The sequence below is a fragment of the Halichoeres trimaculatus genome, unplaced genomic scaffold (genome assembly GCF_033239565.1).
Source record: "Halichoeres trimaculatus isolate MK-OKI-2021-1 unplaced genomic scaffold, fHalTri1.1 fHalTri1_scaffold_7, whole genome shotgun sequence".
Taxonomy (NCBI): domain Eukaryota; kingdom Metazoa; phylum Chordata; class Actinopteri; order Labriformes; family Labridae; genus Halichoeres; species Halichoeres trimaculatus.
The window spans coordinates 15,853,412-15,870,463 of NW_027437185.1; the positions used below are offsets into that span (position 1 = coordinate 15,853,412).

A 17,052-nucleotide genomic window follows, 5' to 3' on the forward strand; every position below is an offset into this window, starting at 1 on the left:
GGCAGGCTGCAGAAATTCCATGTTAAGAACAAGAAGAATAATGTCACTGGAAATTAATGGCACTTTTTACATTTTGAGTCAAATCTTCTGAAATGATCTGCAACTGCAGATTTGACCAGATGGTATAGGGAGTCTTTTCAGCGGTCGTAAAAAAAGGTCACAATGGAGATATATTACACGCAGAGAATTTGTAGTGTTTGTCCCTCGGCTGTCCAGCCACCCACGCTGCCCTGCAGCAGCGAGTAGGGATAGGAACGCTTTAAAGAAGCTGTTTGTAGGAGGAGATGTTCAACTCCTCTCTGTGTGAAACGAGGTTCTGTGACAATGTAATGCTTGACCTAAACAAGGAGACCTGTTGTCCCTTTTGCTTTGTTTCTTTGTTGTCTCTGATTTTCGTCCATGGCTTCCAATCTCCTGGCTGACAGGAGTCCGTGTGCAACTGCGCCCCCGATAAATACGCTTGTCCAACAACAAATTGAAAGGAAACCGAAATAAAAAAAAAGGACCTAAGTGTAGTAGGCAGGATCGTCCTCGGTATATTTGGGTTAAAATCCCAGCTGAGTGGTAAACATAGAGTCGACTGTTTGGTTTGAGTGGGATTTTGTTCTCCCTCTTCAAGTGTCACTGATCACCAGGCAGGTAAACTCTCTGAGTCTGTGTGTACAAGTGAAAGAGTGTGTGTGCTGCTTAGCTCAGTGGGAAAAAGGTTGAGGGTTTTTCAGCTCTCCATCTCACCCAGACAGAACTTTTAGTGTGCTGTAGTGACCTGGCTGGTCCTTAGGGAACAGCCTCCCTCGCTTCACTCCCTCTCCTGTCACCAGTTGGCTTTGACAGCTTTAACATCGCTCACCAGGTTTTGAGCAAGGCAGATACCAAAAATCTAAAGAGGAAACAATGCAGGAAATTCAACATTAGGTTACAGAAAATTACATCACACTACAGCGTGTTACAGCAGACTTCAGGGATTTGCTTGATGTGGCCTATTGTCACCACTAGATGGCAGAGATGATGCAAAACCAGATCACAGACATTTGTGAGCAAGAGGTAAACATCTCATTTCATATGCAACAGTGGTCCTCAGGTAAATGACTGCAACAAAAAACAGTCTATAAATATTTTTTCCTACCTGTAAAAGTGCAATACCGACAAAGATTCCAGCAACAATGATCAGGTTGTCCTGAAGCCACCTCTCAAACTGTCCCACACAGCCCTTGGTATAGATGTATTTCTGCCGGTCCAGCTCCTTTTAAAAACAAAAGCACATTACAGGCAAATCAAATAAAGAGGGAGTACAATGTTTATTTAGAGTGGGATCAAAAGTGTACTGATCACAGAGCAGTCATTCCTCTTTTGCAAAATGCATCAAATAACCAAACTGTGCCCCATGACTAATGCTGGACAAAACAAACAAAACACAGATAACATTTTGCCTTTTGACTTTTCACCACAGAGGAGGGCATGAGGAGTGAGTGATAGCTGTGTCACTTTGAGATTACAACATGTCAGTGTGTGGACATGATGGAGCATATCAAGGCAGCGTGTTCAGTTTCTCAGAGGACCATGTCAGGACTGAACAAACAGGGAAAAGCTGTTTCCTGTTACCGGACAGATGGCTGTTTGTGTTGTCAGATTCAGCCAATAATGTATGTGCTCCTTTCAGGAGGAAAAAGAGGTGAAATCTAGAGCTGTAGTGACACTAAAAATGGGGGGTGAGAATGGGCGTGAACAGGACTCTTTACAATGCTCTCTTTGTTGCTCTTCAAGACGAGTCAAGCAGTCAAGCCCTTTGTTCTCCTCTGAAACCTGAAAGCCAGCTTTCAACCAATGGGATGTCAAAGGAGCCCTTTGGCAGCCAATAAAATAGCAGGAAACACTCTGTTGTTCTGGCTGTGAACTTCCTCTGAAGCTATTTCAGCACCCCTGCTTTTGTTGTTCTCTGGTCCTCCTCGTGTCTCCTGCTCTTCCTCTTTTCCAGTCCCCACCTCACTAACAAGCTGCACAGGAATTGTGCACGTTGCTGATAGTTTCAGGAAAATGTCAAAGTCTGGGGCATTAGCAGGAGAGCATACAGGGAAAATTAATTCATACCATCTCGGTGGCAGGTGGTTCACTGTATTGCAGTGCGCCTAGCAACAGCAATCTTTCTGACTGCAGTGCAGTGAGTTGTAACCACCACACCCACACACAGAGGAAAAGGGAACGGACTGGCATAACCCACTGAGTCGCCAATTACAGAGTGTAGCATGGCTTCTCTTGGGGCTATAACTGGAACCTAATTATCCCCGTTAGAAGAACAATCTGTTATTAAGGCAAGAGGCATGCAGAGGACCCTGTGTGCTTTTTAACCCTTTGAATCTCCATTTACTCCCTGTGTGTAAAGTGCCACAGCACAGTCATGGGGGGGTTGTTTAAACTGGCAGCATTTTCTCATTGTTGCTAATTAAAACAGTAAAGCAACACACTGTTGAAAATATGAATGGTTTCATTTAAAGTTATTTAAACCAATTGGTAATTAAATTTTAATGAGGGTTAAGACCAGTGATGAAGCTCAATAATAACAGAGGTTACCACACCAACCTCAAACAGCAGCTTGGATTGTTTCAATCAATCTGCTCTGCAGTGTCAATCAGAACGTCCTCAGGAGTAACTCCACTCAGCAGCTTTGTGTCATTTCATCCAGAAGGCTCCCTGTCTTTCTCTGACTCTACGAAATGGTTCTGCTAAAACTGAATTAAACCTTTTTCCCTTTTTTTTCAAAGATTTATCAAGAAGATACTTGTGAGAGCATTGTCCTCTTCCTATCTTGAAGAGAACAACCTGAGAGTGGAGTAAATCATATTCAGGGCTACATCGACATGCAGAGATCATCAGAGGGGGTAAAAATGTGTCGAGAGATACGAACCCCTTGAAGTCGAACATCATAACCGCACTGCGTATTGATGACATCCTCCTGCAAGAGCAACACAAACATGTGAGATTCTCTTCATTTCAGCTTCTCGTCTCAGTTTTTAAAATGTTGAAGGAGTTTGGACTTCTGAAAGAATTTAGAACAAATAAACAGAACTGGCAGCTATGAAGCATTTTTAAGAAGTTACTTACACATTAGGAGTGTTGATAAGTTAAAAAAAGGATTGCAAGATATCATGTTCTTATGTATCTAAACCACTTGAAATGCAGAGAGAAAGAGATCCTTCACTATCTAACCTGCATTATTACCATTAAATAACTTACTGCAGGGTCTTTGACACAGCAGGAGAAGGGGACTCCACAGCGCTCCCTGCTGGGGTTCAGCTCAGTGCAGTTGAAGTAAATGTTTAGGTTCCAATCATCAGGCCCATGAGCTCCACAGCACGACCACTGAGACAGGAGCAATAACAGAGAGAGATTAAACAGCCAACTCCAGTTTAAGAGACAGATTTATTTCCTGTGATCCGGTCTTGAATCAGCTCTTTAGAGCCTGACTCAGGTCAGCTTGGGTGGGCAGCCAGCTTACTGTGTCAGTTAGCAGCGACAGATAGTGAGACACAAATGGCCAGACAACAGCGGATGTAATCGCCTTTACAGTACATCGTGGCAAAGCCTGGTGTTTACACACGGGAGTCAATTATCTAAACCGCTTCATTCATATAATTGGATAATCATTTGAGGGGACTACAATCACATTAATCAAGAGATTTACAACACAATGGCAGAGGATGACTCACTCTCCTGTCTGCCCAGAACTGTGCTGAATTTGAGATCAGTGTTTAGACCCTCTAAAAACACAACCACAAAAGAAGGGAGTGACACCCTCTGGCTGCAAAACAGGGGAATTAGATTAGCTTTAACTGTTAGTGTTACAAAAATTTGAGTCATTAGGGTGGACTCACATATTCTTGGGCAAAGTCAATGAGGTTCTGCAAGTCGATGTCATCGCGGTAGGCTTTGACGTTGTTGTTGATGAAAAAGTTGAGCTGGTCTTTGATCCAGTCTTTGAAGACGAAGGCGAGGATCCCCGCAGTCAGCTCCAAGAAGAAGATCAAACCCAGGAACACAGAAAACTGGGGAGTACATGACGCACACAAACAGAAGACAATAAATCAGTCACTTCAGAGAAGCCGGGCGTGTCAAAGAGAATCCTGTTTGAATCTTATTTTAGGCATTAACAAGAGCCGTGACATAATTTCCCAGTGCAAGTCTGCTGGTAAGGCCACTCCTGATCTGCTGAGTGAATGTGTGGCAACAAAAGCCGCAGTCCCAGAGGTGCTGTTACATCTTCCTTTTACAGTAAATGCAGGAGGAGACGGGGCTAATGATAAATGCACGACAGCCACATTAGCTCCTCCGTCTGACGCCTGACTTACTGCTGCTAATGGACATCGGCTGGAGTTAATAGCTACTCAGAATCACAGCCAGCAACAAGGCGAGTTTGTCTCCATCAGTCACATGCTGTTATCAATAAAGCTGAGCACAAATAAACCTCCCAAAATAGTGCTGGGCTTTGGAGTAACTTAAAGTGAAGAAATAGAGCTACTGGGAAAATCTAACTTGAAAAGGATTTTTCTGATTACTTGAAAAGCATGGATCTGATCATAACATGATGAAACAGAGCCTGGTTCAGTGTTTGTGACACATGTTTGTGACATGCAATTTCCCTTAGCATCAGGTGTCACATTGACTTGCTCTTGCCAAGAGTGAGTCAATGTGACACCTGCTGCATCAACAGCCCCAGCTCCGGTGTGAACTGCAGATCTAAGAGGCGTGAAGTGGTTAAAACAGCGTCTGATCTCGGTGTATGCACTCTGACTCACAAATTTAAGCAGGAAGGTGTTCTCTCTGAGCGCGCCGATGCAGCCGGCAAAGCCCAGGATGAACATGACCCCTCCGACGACAATAAAGAGCCATACTGGATCGAAGCCCCCGAGGTCAGTGATGGATGACAGATTGGACAGCACACCCTGAGGGAGAGGAAGACAGACAAAAGAGAGGGGTTAATTCTGACAATAATACTTCAAAAATCAATCCTTGCTGTCTCTCCTGCAGGCTCTCAGCAACATTTCTCACTCTTCAAAAACACAGCTAACCTTGAAAAGAGCTTTATGCCACAAAGTGAGACTTGAACTAATAACACAGCTGACAGGCCAGCTGGGGCTGCCCTTTTCAGAGATACAAAGTACATGAGAAACACCAACTCAGAGACAATACTGTTCTTTTATTTGTATTGTCTAATCTAATCAGCCTGTTGCTTTCCAGAGAGCCCTGCTTGTTTTTTAACACAACACCAGGCTCTAACACAAATCACGTCTATCAGACCAGGCACCGCTCGGAGGCTTCTACAAACATTCCCAAACAGACATCTGCCCTTCCTCTGTGCATATCCTGCCCTCACAGCCCCGGGCCACAGTGCATCCAACATATTTTCCTGTCAGTCTCTCTTCTGCATGATGCAACGCGCCGACAAATTCATTCACCTCATATTACAGCTTGACGGCAGATAGTTTGCTTGAAGAGGAGTTCATTTCAAAAGATAGGCGCATAACAGGCGTGTGGAATGTGTGAGTTCAAAAGCCCGTCAAACTACAACGCGTGTTCAGCTTCACGCATGATCTCCCATCATGTCTCTCTATGTTTCTGACCATCTTGAGAGGGCTCCCACCAGTGTTTTCATCTGTAAGTGTGGCTGTACAGTCTCAGACCTGTCAGGCTGTTAGACTGTCACGTTCAGTGCACATGTCAAACACTTGCAGCTAAAGCCCAGAAGCCGGGATCTCACCCTGCTTAAGTTAAGCTCCCACTGCGCCGTGCTGAAGGACGTCTATAGGACAGACTTATAGCTGCTTTCTTCTGTTTTTTTTACGGCGCAGAATAAAGTGCCTTCATTTGAATTTAAGCACAAGGCCCTGAAACAATAAACAAGTCTGGCTCAGCAGCCGGCAAGAAACTAATCATCTTAGTCACTGAGACCCAAACTCACCATTATGCCTTTCCAGTACCCGCTATTCATCACAGGGCCTAATCCCTTTAAATTATTCACGCTGTTCCACTGAGGTACTCTGGTGCAGGCCTATTTGCACAGAGTTCAAGACCAAGACGTTACTAATCAGTACATGTTTCCATGCAGGAGCAGCATTTGTAAAACTGACTGGTACAACTTCTTGATAATTAATGAACAAATTGACTTCATATGCAGCTAGAGGGAGTTTTAATAATGGCTGCTGCAAAGAGGCTGGTGGCACCACCTGACCTTTACAGCTAGTATACCGGAAGATTAACAATGACCGGTTACCATGCAAATCTGAGGCATTTATTGTGCCACAGCAGTGGGGTAAATGAGTGGTGGCCCTGTGGCTCTCCATTTGTTGTTGTGCCCATTTTAAGCTGACTTAAAAGAAAAAAAGACCTCCACAGTCGTCTCACATCTTAGCTAGAGCTGCCTCAACATGATTCATTTTCCGAGATGTGTTTACCTGATTCATTACCTGCTAGCAGGTCTTTAAGCGCTTCAGAGTCTTTCATGAATGGTGCCTTTATTTTCCGTGCACAGCTCACCCTAAAGCTCTGTTTTCATCTACATTTCTCCTGCAAATTGTACTCCCAGCTCATGCCTGTGAGAGTACAGAGAAGAATCTGAACTATGCTGTGACAGTCTGTGTTTGTGTGCATCTGTTTATACTTACCTTCTCCGCCCATGCCCACAGGCCGATGCCCAAGAATGCTGCTCCGAGTAACTGTAAAAGAAGCAGACAGAGGAGACTTCACTGTCAGACTGAATGGAAGAGCGAAATAATGAGGCTATCAAATCTTGGAGAATGAATCATTTAATCCAAGTCTGAGACAATAAAAAGCATTTCTGAGTGACAAATTTACAGGAGGCAACAGACCAGGGAATCATAGGTGTTGTTTCACAACTTACAGTGGCCTCCAAGACAACAAGAGTACACAACACAACAACTGTACTTTGATTTTCATATTTATTCTGTAATGTTTAACTATGTTACATATCTATGAAATCACCTTTTCTTTTTTGCAACACCAAACAGCAAAAAGAAAGAGGGGAGATCAATCAAGCACAAACACAAATAAACAACATTAAAGGGATAGTTCAGTTTTTTTGAAGTGGGGTTGTATGAGCTCTATGTGACCACTAAGGAAATTAGATACAGAAGAAAGGTGTCTCCTCTCCCTCAGTAAGACACAAACTGTAATCGATGGTGATGAAGAAATAGGTGCTAACAGGGAGAGACGGTACCAAATTCAAAGGCTATTTTCTCTGCCTACAAGGACTAAAATCAAAAAGTAATACCACAGTTTAAGAGTACGCTACATAAAATATTTTTTAAGTGCATTAAGTCTTAAGAAATACAAATATTTATCCGGACCTAACTAACTGATCATGTATCCTTCAGCGCAGCGCTAGCATTTCAGTCCTTGTAGGCAGAGGAAATAGCCTTTGAATTTGGTATGGTATTTCCATGTTAGCGCCTATTTCCTCGTCACCATCGATTACAGTCTGTGTCTTACTGAGGGAGAGGAGACAACTTTCTACTGTATCTAATGTCCTTAGTGGTCACATAGAGCTCATACAACCCCACTTCAAAAAAAAACTGAACTATCCCTTTAACCAGCAGAATGGACATAAACATGTACCCTAAGTTTTTGAACTTGCTGCTGATGGAGTGAATGACTACAACTTCTGGTAACTACAGGTGAGAGCCGTTGCTCTGAGCTGCTTAAGAGGTTTGAGGATTTGATATCCTGAGAGTTAAGGAAAATCCCTCCTGCATTAGCATCCTGCCCCGTGGAGGATGGATGTCTGGCTCACAGTTCAAAACATGCAGAAAGAAGAGGACTTAGAAGAGTCTCTGGGTGAGGGCTTGAGTTGGCTGTGAGACTTGACTACCTGATAGAAAATGTATTTTTTTAAAAACACACTAAGCCTTTAGGATTACCGAACTCACACATTACAGGGCAGCTTTGTTTTGCTGTCTAACACAATGCTCAGCTAACACAAAATGTCATTCCTCAGAGATTTGAGTGGGTAATGAACTTTACCCAGGCACTCTATAATGGCACAGCCTGAAATATAATAGCTCCATTGAATGGAGGCTAAATCATATCATTGGGAAGCTGATTAAATCTGGGGAAACAGGTAAACTGATGGCAATCCCTCAGCCTGAATAACAAGCCCAACAATGTGACAGTATGCCAAACAACAACAGCTGCTGTTAGGGGACGATGCAGGGATAGCCTGCGTTACGTAAGCGGTTGTAGTGAAGCGTGCGGTGGCTTCAGCTGGGAAAGTGACGCACAGGAAGAGTCACGGTATGCAGCCAGGTGGAGATCAGGTAGAGGAGATTACACTATTAGAGTATTAACCCATTTATCCCCTGACTCTAAATAATCCACGGGATATAAAAGGCAGAGCACGAAAACTCAAACAGAGAAAGTAACTCTCACTTTAGTGAACAGAACTACTGCAGCTAAAATACAAAATCTTAAATCATTCATTCACATTCAAAAAGAACTGACATTTAAAACCAAAGAAAACCTCCTGTTTGACTTGAGAGCTCAATAATTCACTGCAGAATCTACATTGTAGTCACACTTGTGTTGCAAATAGGCAGTTAATCAGCAGAATGCAGTTACACATTCAGCAGTTTAACTTCAATCTGAAGGAAAAATAAATTAGGTCTGGATGCCACAGCATCAGGCGCCCCATATCCTCTCGGGACAACACAACACCTGCGTGTTATATAACAGGGTGCAACTTTTTGGCAGCAGTATCTCACTCTCACTACTTTCAATCCAGAGACTGGAGAGCTGTGAACACAGCTCACAAAGGAGTGTCCTTGAGAGAAACCTGAAGGCCAAGCTGAACCTGCATCTTCTTTCAAAATAAGATGCACAGTGCCAAAAAAGTAATGTTGCATTGAAGCAGCCCTTTGGCATTGAAATTCCCCAGAGGTTATCACCAGGAAGCTGCCCTCTAATGGGCAACAAAGTGGCCTGAACTTTGAAAACATGGTGCCAAGTAATCACTCAGCATGACTGTCACGAGGACTGCATAATAATTACCGTTTACAACAGACATAGACATTAAAAAGCTGGAATAAGGAGAAACTGCAGCATCTATCGGTGAGGGTTTGATTTACACAGCAGGTTCGGCTCTAATGCTACAAATGCTGAGGCATGACTTTCTCACTTGTCTCTATTATTACATGTTGTTTCTAGATAGGCCTGTCACGATAATCAAAAAATCAATTAACCTAACGATAAATAAAAACGTCCTCGGTAAGTTTGCCAGCCTCGATAAACTGACATGTGCATGCATGTTTGTTTTCCTCCTCTCTTTCGACCAAAGAGGCTGAATGAGAAGATGGCTCACTACGTCTATCTTTCCTAACATCAGGGTGCATAGGTTCTATAGCAGATTTAGTATATTTATAGCGGAGTGAGCATCTGTCAAAAATGCTATCTTTGGGGTGAAGACGGGGCTGCTCGCGCATACACACGGAGAGAGCTGAAGCGAGCGTCCTGAGGGGTAAGGAGGAAACACCCTAATATGAGTGATGGCACGAAAGATACGGTTCTTAAGCCGCCTGCCACAGTCCCAGTGTGGGAATATTTTGTTTTTTATCAGAATGAACAAATTGTGAGCTCATGAACACCAACGAGCTGATATGTCGCATTTGTTTGAAAGTAGTGGCGACGAAGAAGAAGAAGAGGGAGGTGCAGCGGAGCCTTGTTCTTTGACAATCCGCTCTTACTGAGGCTTTTGGTCTGCAAAGTAAAAAGAAATAAAAGCGCCAAATGGTGGGCGCTCAAAGACAGCTACATTGCCAGAGAAATGCAGCCTTTCGATACGGTTGAAAGCCAGAAATGTTAAAAATGTTTGACAGACAGTACGGATTGACTGGAAAAAAGTACATGTTACAAAGAAACCAGGAACTGTATAAACTCCCTTTTATTAAGGCTATAGTTTTTATTGTTGTTTTTTTTTGGAGTTTTGTTTTTTCTTTAGAGACAGGGTCTATGTTTTATTGTTTTTGATTGGTATTAATTATTTTCATTGACATGTATTTTTTCTAAAAGAGAGTCCATTTCATTTTCATTGTATTTTTTTCTCTTTCTTGCTTGTTAAATTTATTATATTTTTTGTTTAATTTATATTATTTAAAAGATCCTGACCTTTTAATTACAGTTAAATACTCTTAAGAAATTAAAGTTTCTTGCTTTTGATATGGTGTACTCACTTTATTATCCCACTTATCATAATTACATCAATGAAAAAATTGAAAAAAAAAAAACCTCAAAATAATATTGACAATAATATCGTTTATCGACAATAATATTTTGGAAAATTATCGTCTAGCAAAATTTGTTATCATGACAGGCCTATTTCTAGATATCAAAAAGACCAAAAGTTTGATTTGATTCAGAGGTGCCAGATGTCACTTCATCCATTCATTTTATTCCGCCTATTCTGTTCGGGGTCGCTGGTGGCTGGAGACTATCCCAGCTGTCTTTGGGCAAGAGGTGGAATACATCCTGGACTGGTCACTGTTTAATCACAGGGCTGACACATTGAGACAGACAACCTTGTCATTTATTTATAAAATCAAAATTCTGAAAGCAGTCATCAAACAGGGATTGGACCATTCCTAACCTAAGCTAATGTTTGAGATAATGATATTGATAGATTGGCACCAGAATTAATGGTTGATTTAACGACTAATATTTTTATAACTGGGGGCCTGAAATGCTGATCACTTGTTGTATCTGAATTGTAGCACAGCCACAGGGTGTGCCTCTGGCTGGAGCCACTGTCATAATGTAAAAATGCTGTACTTAGAATTAAACAAGCACATAGACAGATGGCTCCTTGTAGCCTGGTTTGGCTCTGGAAATGAGATGAAGTCATAGCTGTGTCTGTTTAAAAGGGCTTATAACCAGTAAACCGTCACAGGTTTGATAACAGGACTATACCTGCCATACCTGGACAAACCCTTTACAGTTTGTCTGTGCCTTGCACAGTTAGCCTGTATGTTCTGTGCTGACCTACAAACCTCACAAAATGCATATTTACTATCTACATGGCTCACAGCAAGAGAAGGAAATGACTCACACCGAGCTGAATTGAATTTGGAAGCATAGCTCTTCTTCTTTGGACCAGATTCAGACACCTTTGACAGCAACCTCGAAAGAGTGATGCTGGGTGATTCTGAATGGAGAACCACTTCAGTGAGGATCAGGTAGTGATTTGCGTATGCTTGTCGCTGCCCATTTGGGTTGCCAGGTCTGACTACACACGTCCTACGCAGTTCTCATGAACGAGCCTCTAACTGGTCTCCCTATGATTGCTTGGTGGATAATCAGGATAATTTACTAATCAGGAGGTCAGCAGGAAAACGGGTTAAAAAGTGGGAGACTCCTGCAGAAACCAGGAGTGTTGGCAAGTATGGAGAGAACTGAAGGATAGGGATGCTCCTGTGGAAACTGTTTGACATCGCTGATCCGCAGGCTCAATGATTTCATGTTTAGCTCATTTTTTTCTTCTCTCAGAGAGTTTTCAGAGTTGTCAGAATTAAATTTCTGTTCAAGGATTTGAAATGTGTCCTATGAACATCCCTAACCACAATACTCATTGTCATACTGACTCATGACATACTCATACTGCTAACCACTGTTAGTTTCAACAACTATAAATTCAGGATGCCCTGGCAGTTCACTGAGGACACTACCCACTGCTGCCTTTCCATCTTTCCTGTTTCCACTCTTGTGTGAACTGTCCAGTAAACTTGGTGGAGAAAAAAAAGATTACTCTCTTCACTTCGGTACTTCTAAAATAAAAACTCTGGCCTGACACTGAACCAGAAAAGTACCTCTGTTATATTTTCTTGTTATTTTCGGTCAAAAGAACTTCAATGTGTGTCAAGTTGCATTTCCTACTGTCACAGCTTGAGGCGACCTCGGAGGCAGCATTAAAAGTGAGACAGCTTTGAGGCATCCATGCCTGATAGCCTGTCATTTTGATTTACTATTTCTTCCAGCATTTCTGAATCTCTCTCAGGCAATACTTCCACCAACTTTGTTTTGGAAACAAATAACTTTTCTCCTTCATGAGGACAAATTCTGATCATAAGTTCACGTGAAAATAAAAAGTGAAATGATTTGATTTAAGGAAAATACTTGGTTTTACAGTGGAGTTGGATTTTGTTGTAAAAGCTTTACACTGTTTAACACTTAAGTTTGTAAGCATGCACTTTATCAGTTTATGAGCCTTTTCAAAGCCATTCTTTAAAACCAAACTTTCTTTTTGAACAATAAAGTTAGGACCGATATGGATGTGACAGAGTGAGCTCTTTGAAACTGAACTGAACCTGACTTTGAACAAAGTCTTCATCGGATCCTTTCATCTAACTTCTCCCAGTGTGGGCGGCAAAAGTGAAATCTAGGTCAATCAGTGGCATTTCAACACACTGGTACCTGTGCTAAATGTCATCCTTTTCCATTCTGAGACAAAACTATTCCCCAAATAATAATATCTTCTTCTTTTTTTTTTGACTGAGCTGTAGACAAAAACTCAAACATCATATCACACGGAGAGCCTCATTAATCTTCTAGTGTTTTCAACAATTAAGCAACAAAAGCAAAATAAAAATTATATTTTCCCCAGGGGATTAATAAAGTAAATCTTTTTCTTGAAAACACAATATTGTGTCCTTGTTTGTTCCTGTTAAGTTTATACCTCATTGAGTCTGTTTGTTTTGAGGCAAGATGTTTTAAAAGCCCCCTCAGGATGTGCTTCTTTAAATCTCACCTGCTTTAGTAAATAATTTGTTTTTCTTGCCTCTGTGTATTTTTATCACCCTATCTAATCCCCATGCTTTTATCCCTGTACGTCTGTTTTATCACTGAGCACATAAACAAAGTCTGAAACCAGATGTCCTTGTATATGCCTTCATTATTCAAATCAGGGGGTTCAGGTTACTTCTCTGTCAAGTGCTGCTGAAGACGTGTGAATCCCAGGAGGAGGGGGAAGAGAAGGAGGAGGCTGAGAGGAGGTGAATTCTCTCCATGTGGACAGACAGATTATCAACACTTGAGGAGATGCCTCCCTAAGCCAGCTGATCCCATTAACCTCAACTAACTAGCAGACAAACCAAGCCCCACACTGCATGGTCACACACACGCACACAGCGAGTATAGACTTACTCAAGTGTGATGACTGCCCTTTGGGTGACTCCCTGAAAAACCTGAATTTCTAATGAGACCGGCCCAGCCGTGTGAAGGCTTGATGATATGATATCAGTGGCATGGCCAACAGCTCCTCTGGTACCTCAGCTAGAAAACACTCCTGCGTCTTTTGCAGTCACACTTCTCTCCACAGGAGACTGAGAAATCAATGTATTAATTTGTCTGATGAAGTGCAGCAGATGTAACTAAAACAAGGTGAAAGAAACAAGTCAGGCTGAATTGGACTTTGAGCGTTTGAGCACGAGTCTGTAATCCAAAGAAGTTTAAAGCTTGTTAAAAGCTTTTTCCTTGTAGCCAGATTTGTATCGAGATAGTGTGTAGACCCCGGTTGAGACTCGCTGCAGTTGACACAGACTATCAGAACACAAATCAGATAAATGAGAAAAGTGAAGTCCCTCTGTGAGTGGACTTTGCCTCCCTGTTCACATTTGATTTTATCTGTGGGTAGCAGCAAATAGAACTGAAAGCATTCACATTTGCCCTCAGAGAGAAGACAGGAAAGCAGCTGTTATTTGAAACAGGGTTTAGGAGGATACTGTGATGCACCATAGGTGCAACTAACAATTACTCATAAACCTGCTGAGAGCTTCAGCTTACCGGATTACTCATTTTGTGAAAATGTGGTGCTAAACTGTGAATATGCCCATTACTGATTTCCAGCATGGATGGTGTCATTTCAAATTTCTCGTTTTCATATTGGCGAAACCCAGCTATTCTTTCCTCCTGTGCAATCAGAGCAGCACACTGCATTCATAAAGTAAGCTGAGCCATGAATCTCCAACTATCTCTAAATGTGGCTTGACTGAAAGGTGGTCAAATATCTGCATTCACACTTGGCTGTTCCACAGCTATCTACCTGTGATGTGATCACCCAAAGTACGCCCGGGTGCCAAATGTGAGCAGACACTCTGATCTGTAGCTGGCTAATAATACACTGCCTGCATCCAACCAACTCAGCAACTGGGTTACAGCTTAACAAGCTCTTAATTACAGCATGCAGAGCCTCCAAACATTTCAGCAGCTCAGGCAGAAAATATGATTAATTAAGTGGCTGTGATGAATGTGTGTATTGTACGGGTGAGTGAAGGTGTGTTGTCGTTGTTGTTGGGTGAAACTGTTTGGGTGTCTATAGCAAGTTTGAGCACTGGAGGCTTTCACACAGAAGGGGACACTTGGTTTATTGCTGCATTTTGTTCACAATATTTAGAGTCCAACCAGCATTCTGTCTCAATTTGGGCCGCATTTTCGGGCCTGACAAGATCACTGTAGGAAAGACAAATGGGCTGATTTGTGGAGAATATACCTCATCTCTCTCCATTTCGGCAATGTACCAGCTTGTCTGTCAAATGTAGTTTGGGAGCACACAGACAAGAGGAGAACATCTTCTTGTGATTATTAACGGAAACAGCCAGCGAGCTGGAACTTGTTCAGCAGTCTCACAAAGAGACCAGACACAGGCCTGTTAGCTTGGCCTGAGTGTCAAAACAGTCTGAACGAGCACAATGTGAGTCAGACAAAACACTATTACCCTATGACTCAGTATTTCCTTGTTGATTGCTCCATCCAATCAAATTCCAGAGCACTTTTCATTTAAGATGCCTATAGAAGAATGTGTATATGCAGCGGTCTCTGAAAGATATCTCGCTTTGTTCATGTTGGCCATTATATCATCTCAGTTTCATAAGAGAGGAAAACGTGACAGTCATACAGCGTAAGCGTAATACTCCTACATTTTTGAGGAGGAGTGTGGTGGAATGAGGAGGTGGCGACTGAAGGAGGAAGAGCCAGTTCATGTGGATCCCATGTGCGGTTAGCACAAACGTGCAAGTGGAAGAAAATATAGAATCACACCCAATCCTCCTCCAGTCTTTGTTATCACCAACTCTCTTTGTGCGTTTCTGGGTGTGTGAGTGGGGAAACAATGCTTTCCCGCAGAGCCCCAGCACTATGGTAGTGGAGGGAGTGAAAAGGGTGCTTTGAAAAGAGGAGGGCTGGGTGGTATTCAGGCCCGTGTGGCCTTTTCCTTCCAACACTGTGTGGGAAGACCCTCAGGGGCCCACAGACACGCCATTCCTTCACCCACAGACACTATATTACGCCAGGCGCACAGAGGCAAAGCAGGAGGGTAAGGAGGGAGGGGTAAGGCAGACTGAACAGAGGAACTTTTCAGACTGAGGAGGGATAAAGATTGATGAGAGGGGGGGGTCGTAGGGGAGATGTGGGCTCAATTGCAACTGGTCAAACAATACAGATGAGACTTCTATTTCTCAAACTCAAACACAATGGTACTAATCCTTATTGCCAATTCAAGCCAAGGCAGCAAGAGGAACTACAATCAGACCGCTTTTATCTCAATCTTCCTCCACCAGGTTTTCTTACAGTAATAGAGAACACCACAGTTCCCTTTTTTATCTAGAAACGTAACCAGTTTAGGTTTTGAAATGACAGAGATTTGCTCTGAACTGTTGAGCAAGAGCTTATTAATGAAAGAAGAGATACAGCCTCCCGGCAGACACCAAAAGAAAACTTTGGTATAAGAATGAAACTTATATCACTTTTTAAAAGTCATGTTAGAAATTCAACTTTTCAAAAGTATTTAAGTGCCCCATCTCATTGATTTCATTTCTAGACACTTTTTTGTCAACTCTTTTTAGAATAAACAAGTTATAAGGGTTTAATCACAAACATTTCAACACACTAACAACTACACAACAGAGTAACAGAGATAACAGCAACAAACGATTGTAACAACACATAAGATAATTTTTTTATGATTTAAATGGACCGTTTAAATTTACATCACACCAAAAAACAGGCAAGTAAAGTGCCAAAATGAATACAAAGTCTTAGGATAAACATTATTAGCATGTTTCTTCATTATATCGAAAGATTAAGAAAAGAGGAGTGTTTTTACTTACCCAGAATAAAATGTTGAACCCAAATAAGAAGTATTTGACGCAGCAGCTGACTTCAGCCCCTTTAAAATGATGGTGTTTTCTACTCATTCTTCACAGAGTTGTGGTGGCTAACTGAAGAGCTAGCTCGGTAACAAACGTTACTACGGTTGGTACTTTAAAAGCTTAGCCAAAGCTGTAGTTACTGAACGACTGAAGCCGGCATTTACTGGCTCCATCAGCTACACAACACCGAGTGTACTCGTCGGACACTATTGAGTAAACAATACATAAAGCTAATTTTCTTCTCGCTACAAACATTAGCGTGCTAGGCCAGCTAGCTCGCAACTTCTATGGCTAGCATTTGCAGCTAACAACAACAAATCCAGGGACACTTAAGGCACAGACATTCATCTGCAGTGCAGTCGATATTTACGTCTACTAGTGTTTATTTTGAATCCCGCAGCGGACGGGAGAGATAAACTTGCTGGTCTTTCAGCTACCTAAACGTCCCCTCGGTTATCTCTGTTACCGCATCGTCGCTTGAAATCTTCATCCTTGTTATTTAGTGCTGTAAAACAAGCCCCTTCTGTCAAACGAGGAGAAACACTGCGCTCCCCTCGCCATAGTCACCTCAAGAGCGGCCTCTTGTGTCTCAGTAAAGATCCTCTGTCTGAGCTGCAAAGTATGTGATGGGTAAATATTTAAATAAAAATCCCCCAAAAGCATACCATAGTAAGGATAGGTGTAGTACTTCAGGCCAAGGACAGCACCTGTAACGTGACTAAAATCAAGTGAATTTGAGGAAAAAACACAAATAACAGCATATTAGGTACATGGTTTGAAGATGTCTACTTGTTATTTGTATGAATCAATTTTGCAATGAATGCCATCCCAAAACAGATTTCAGAATGGTTTTCTT

General features: G+C 42.1%; 1 protein-coding gene across 1 annotated transcript; it reads right to left on the bottom strand.

Moving 5' to 3' along the window:
• Positions 1 to 537: 537 nt before the first annotated feature.
• tspan17 (tetraspanin 17) lies at positions 538 to 16,780 on the bottom strand. The gene is made up of 8 exons (XM_074674025.1): positions 16,155 to 16,780; positions 6,657 to 6,707; positions 4,791 to 4,937; positions 3,870 to 4,040; positions 3,232 to 3,357; positions 2,903 to 2,950; positions 1,127 to 1,243; positions 538 to 880 (listed from the first exon to the last, which is right to left on the bottom strand). The coding sequence occupies exons 1-8, from the start codon at positions 16,239 to 16,241 to the stop codon at positions 815 to 817; spliced, it is 813 nt and encodes a 270-aa protein (XP_074530126.1). The 5' UTR covers positions 16,242 to 16,780; the 3' UTR covers positions 538 to 814.
• Positions 16,781 to 17,052: the final 272 nt, after the last annotated feature.

What these genes read in the sequence shown, in the direction of transcription:
- tspan17 (XM_074674025.1), bottom strand. Translation starts at nt 16,241, where the DNA reads ATGAGTAGAAAACACCATCATTTTAAAGGGGCTGAAGTCAGCTGCTGC. An exon ending in GGTTCAACATTTTATTCTGG is followed by an intron (nt 6,708 to 16,154) that starts GTAAGTAAAAAC and finishes CTTCTTTTACAG; the next exon opens with TTACTCGGAGCAGCATTCTT. An exon ending in TTGACTTTGCCCAAGAATAT is followed by an intron (nt 3,358 to 3,869) that starts GTGAGTCCACCC and finishes CTCCTGTCTCAG; the next exon opens with TGGTCGTGCTGTGGAGCTCA.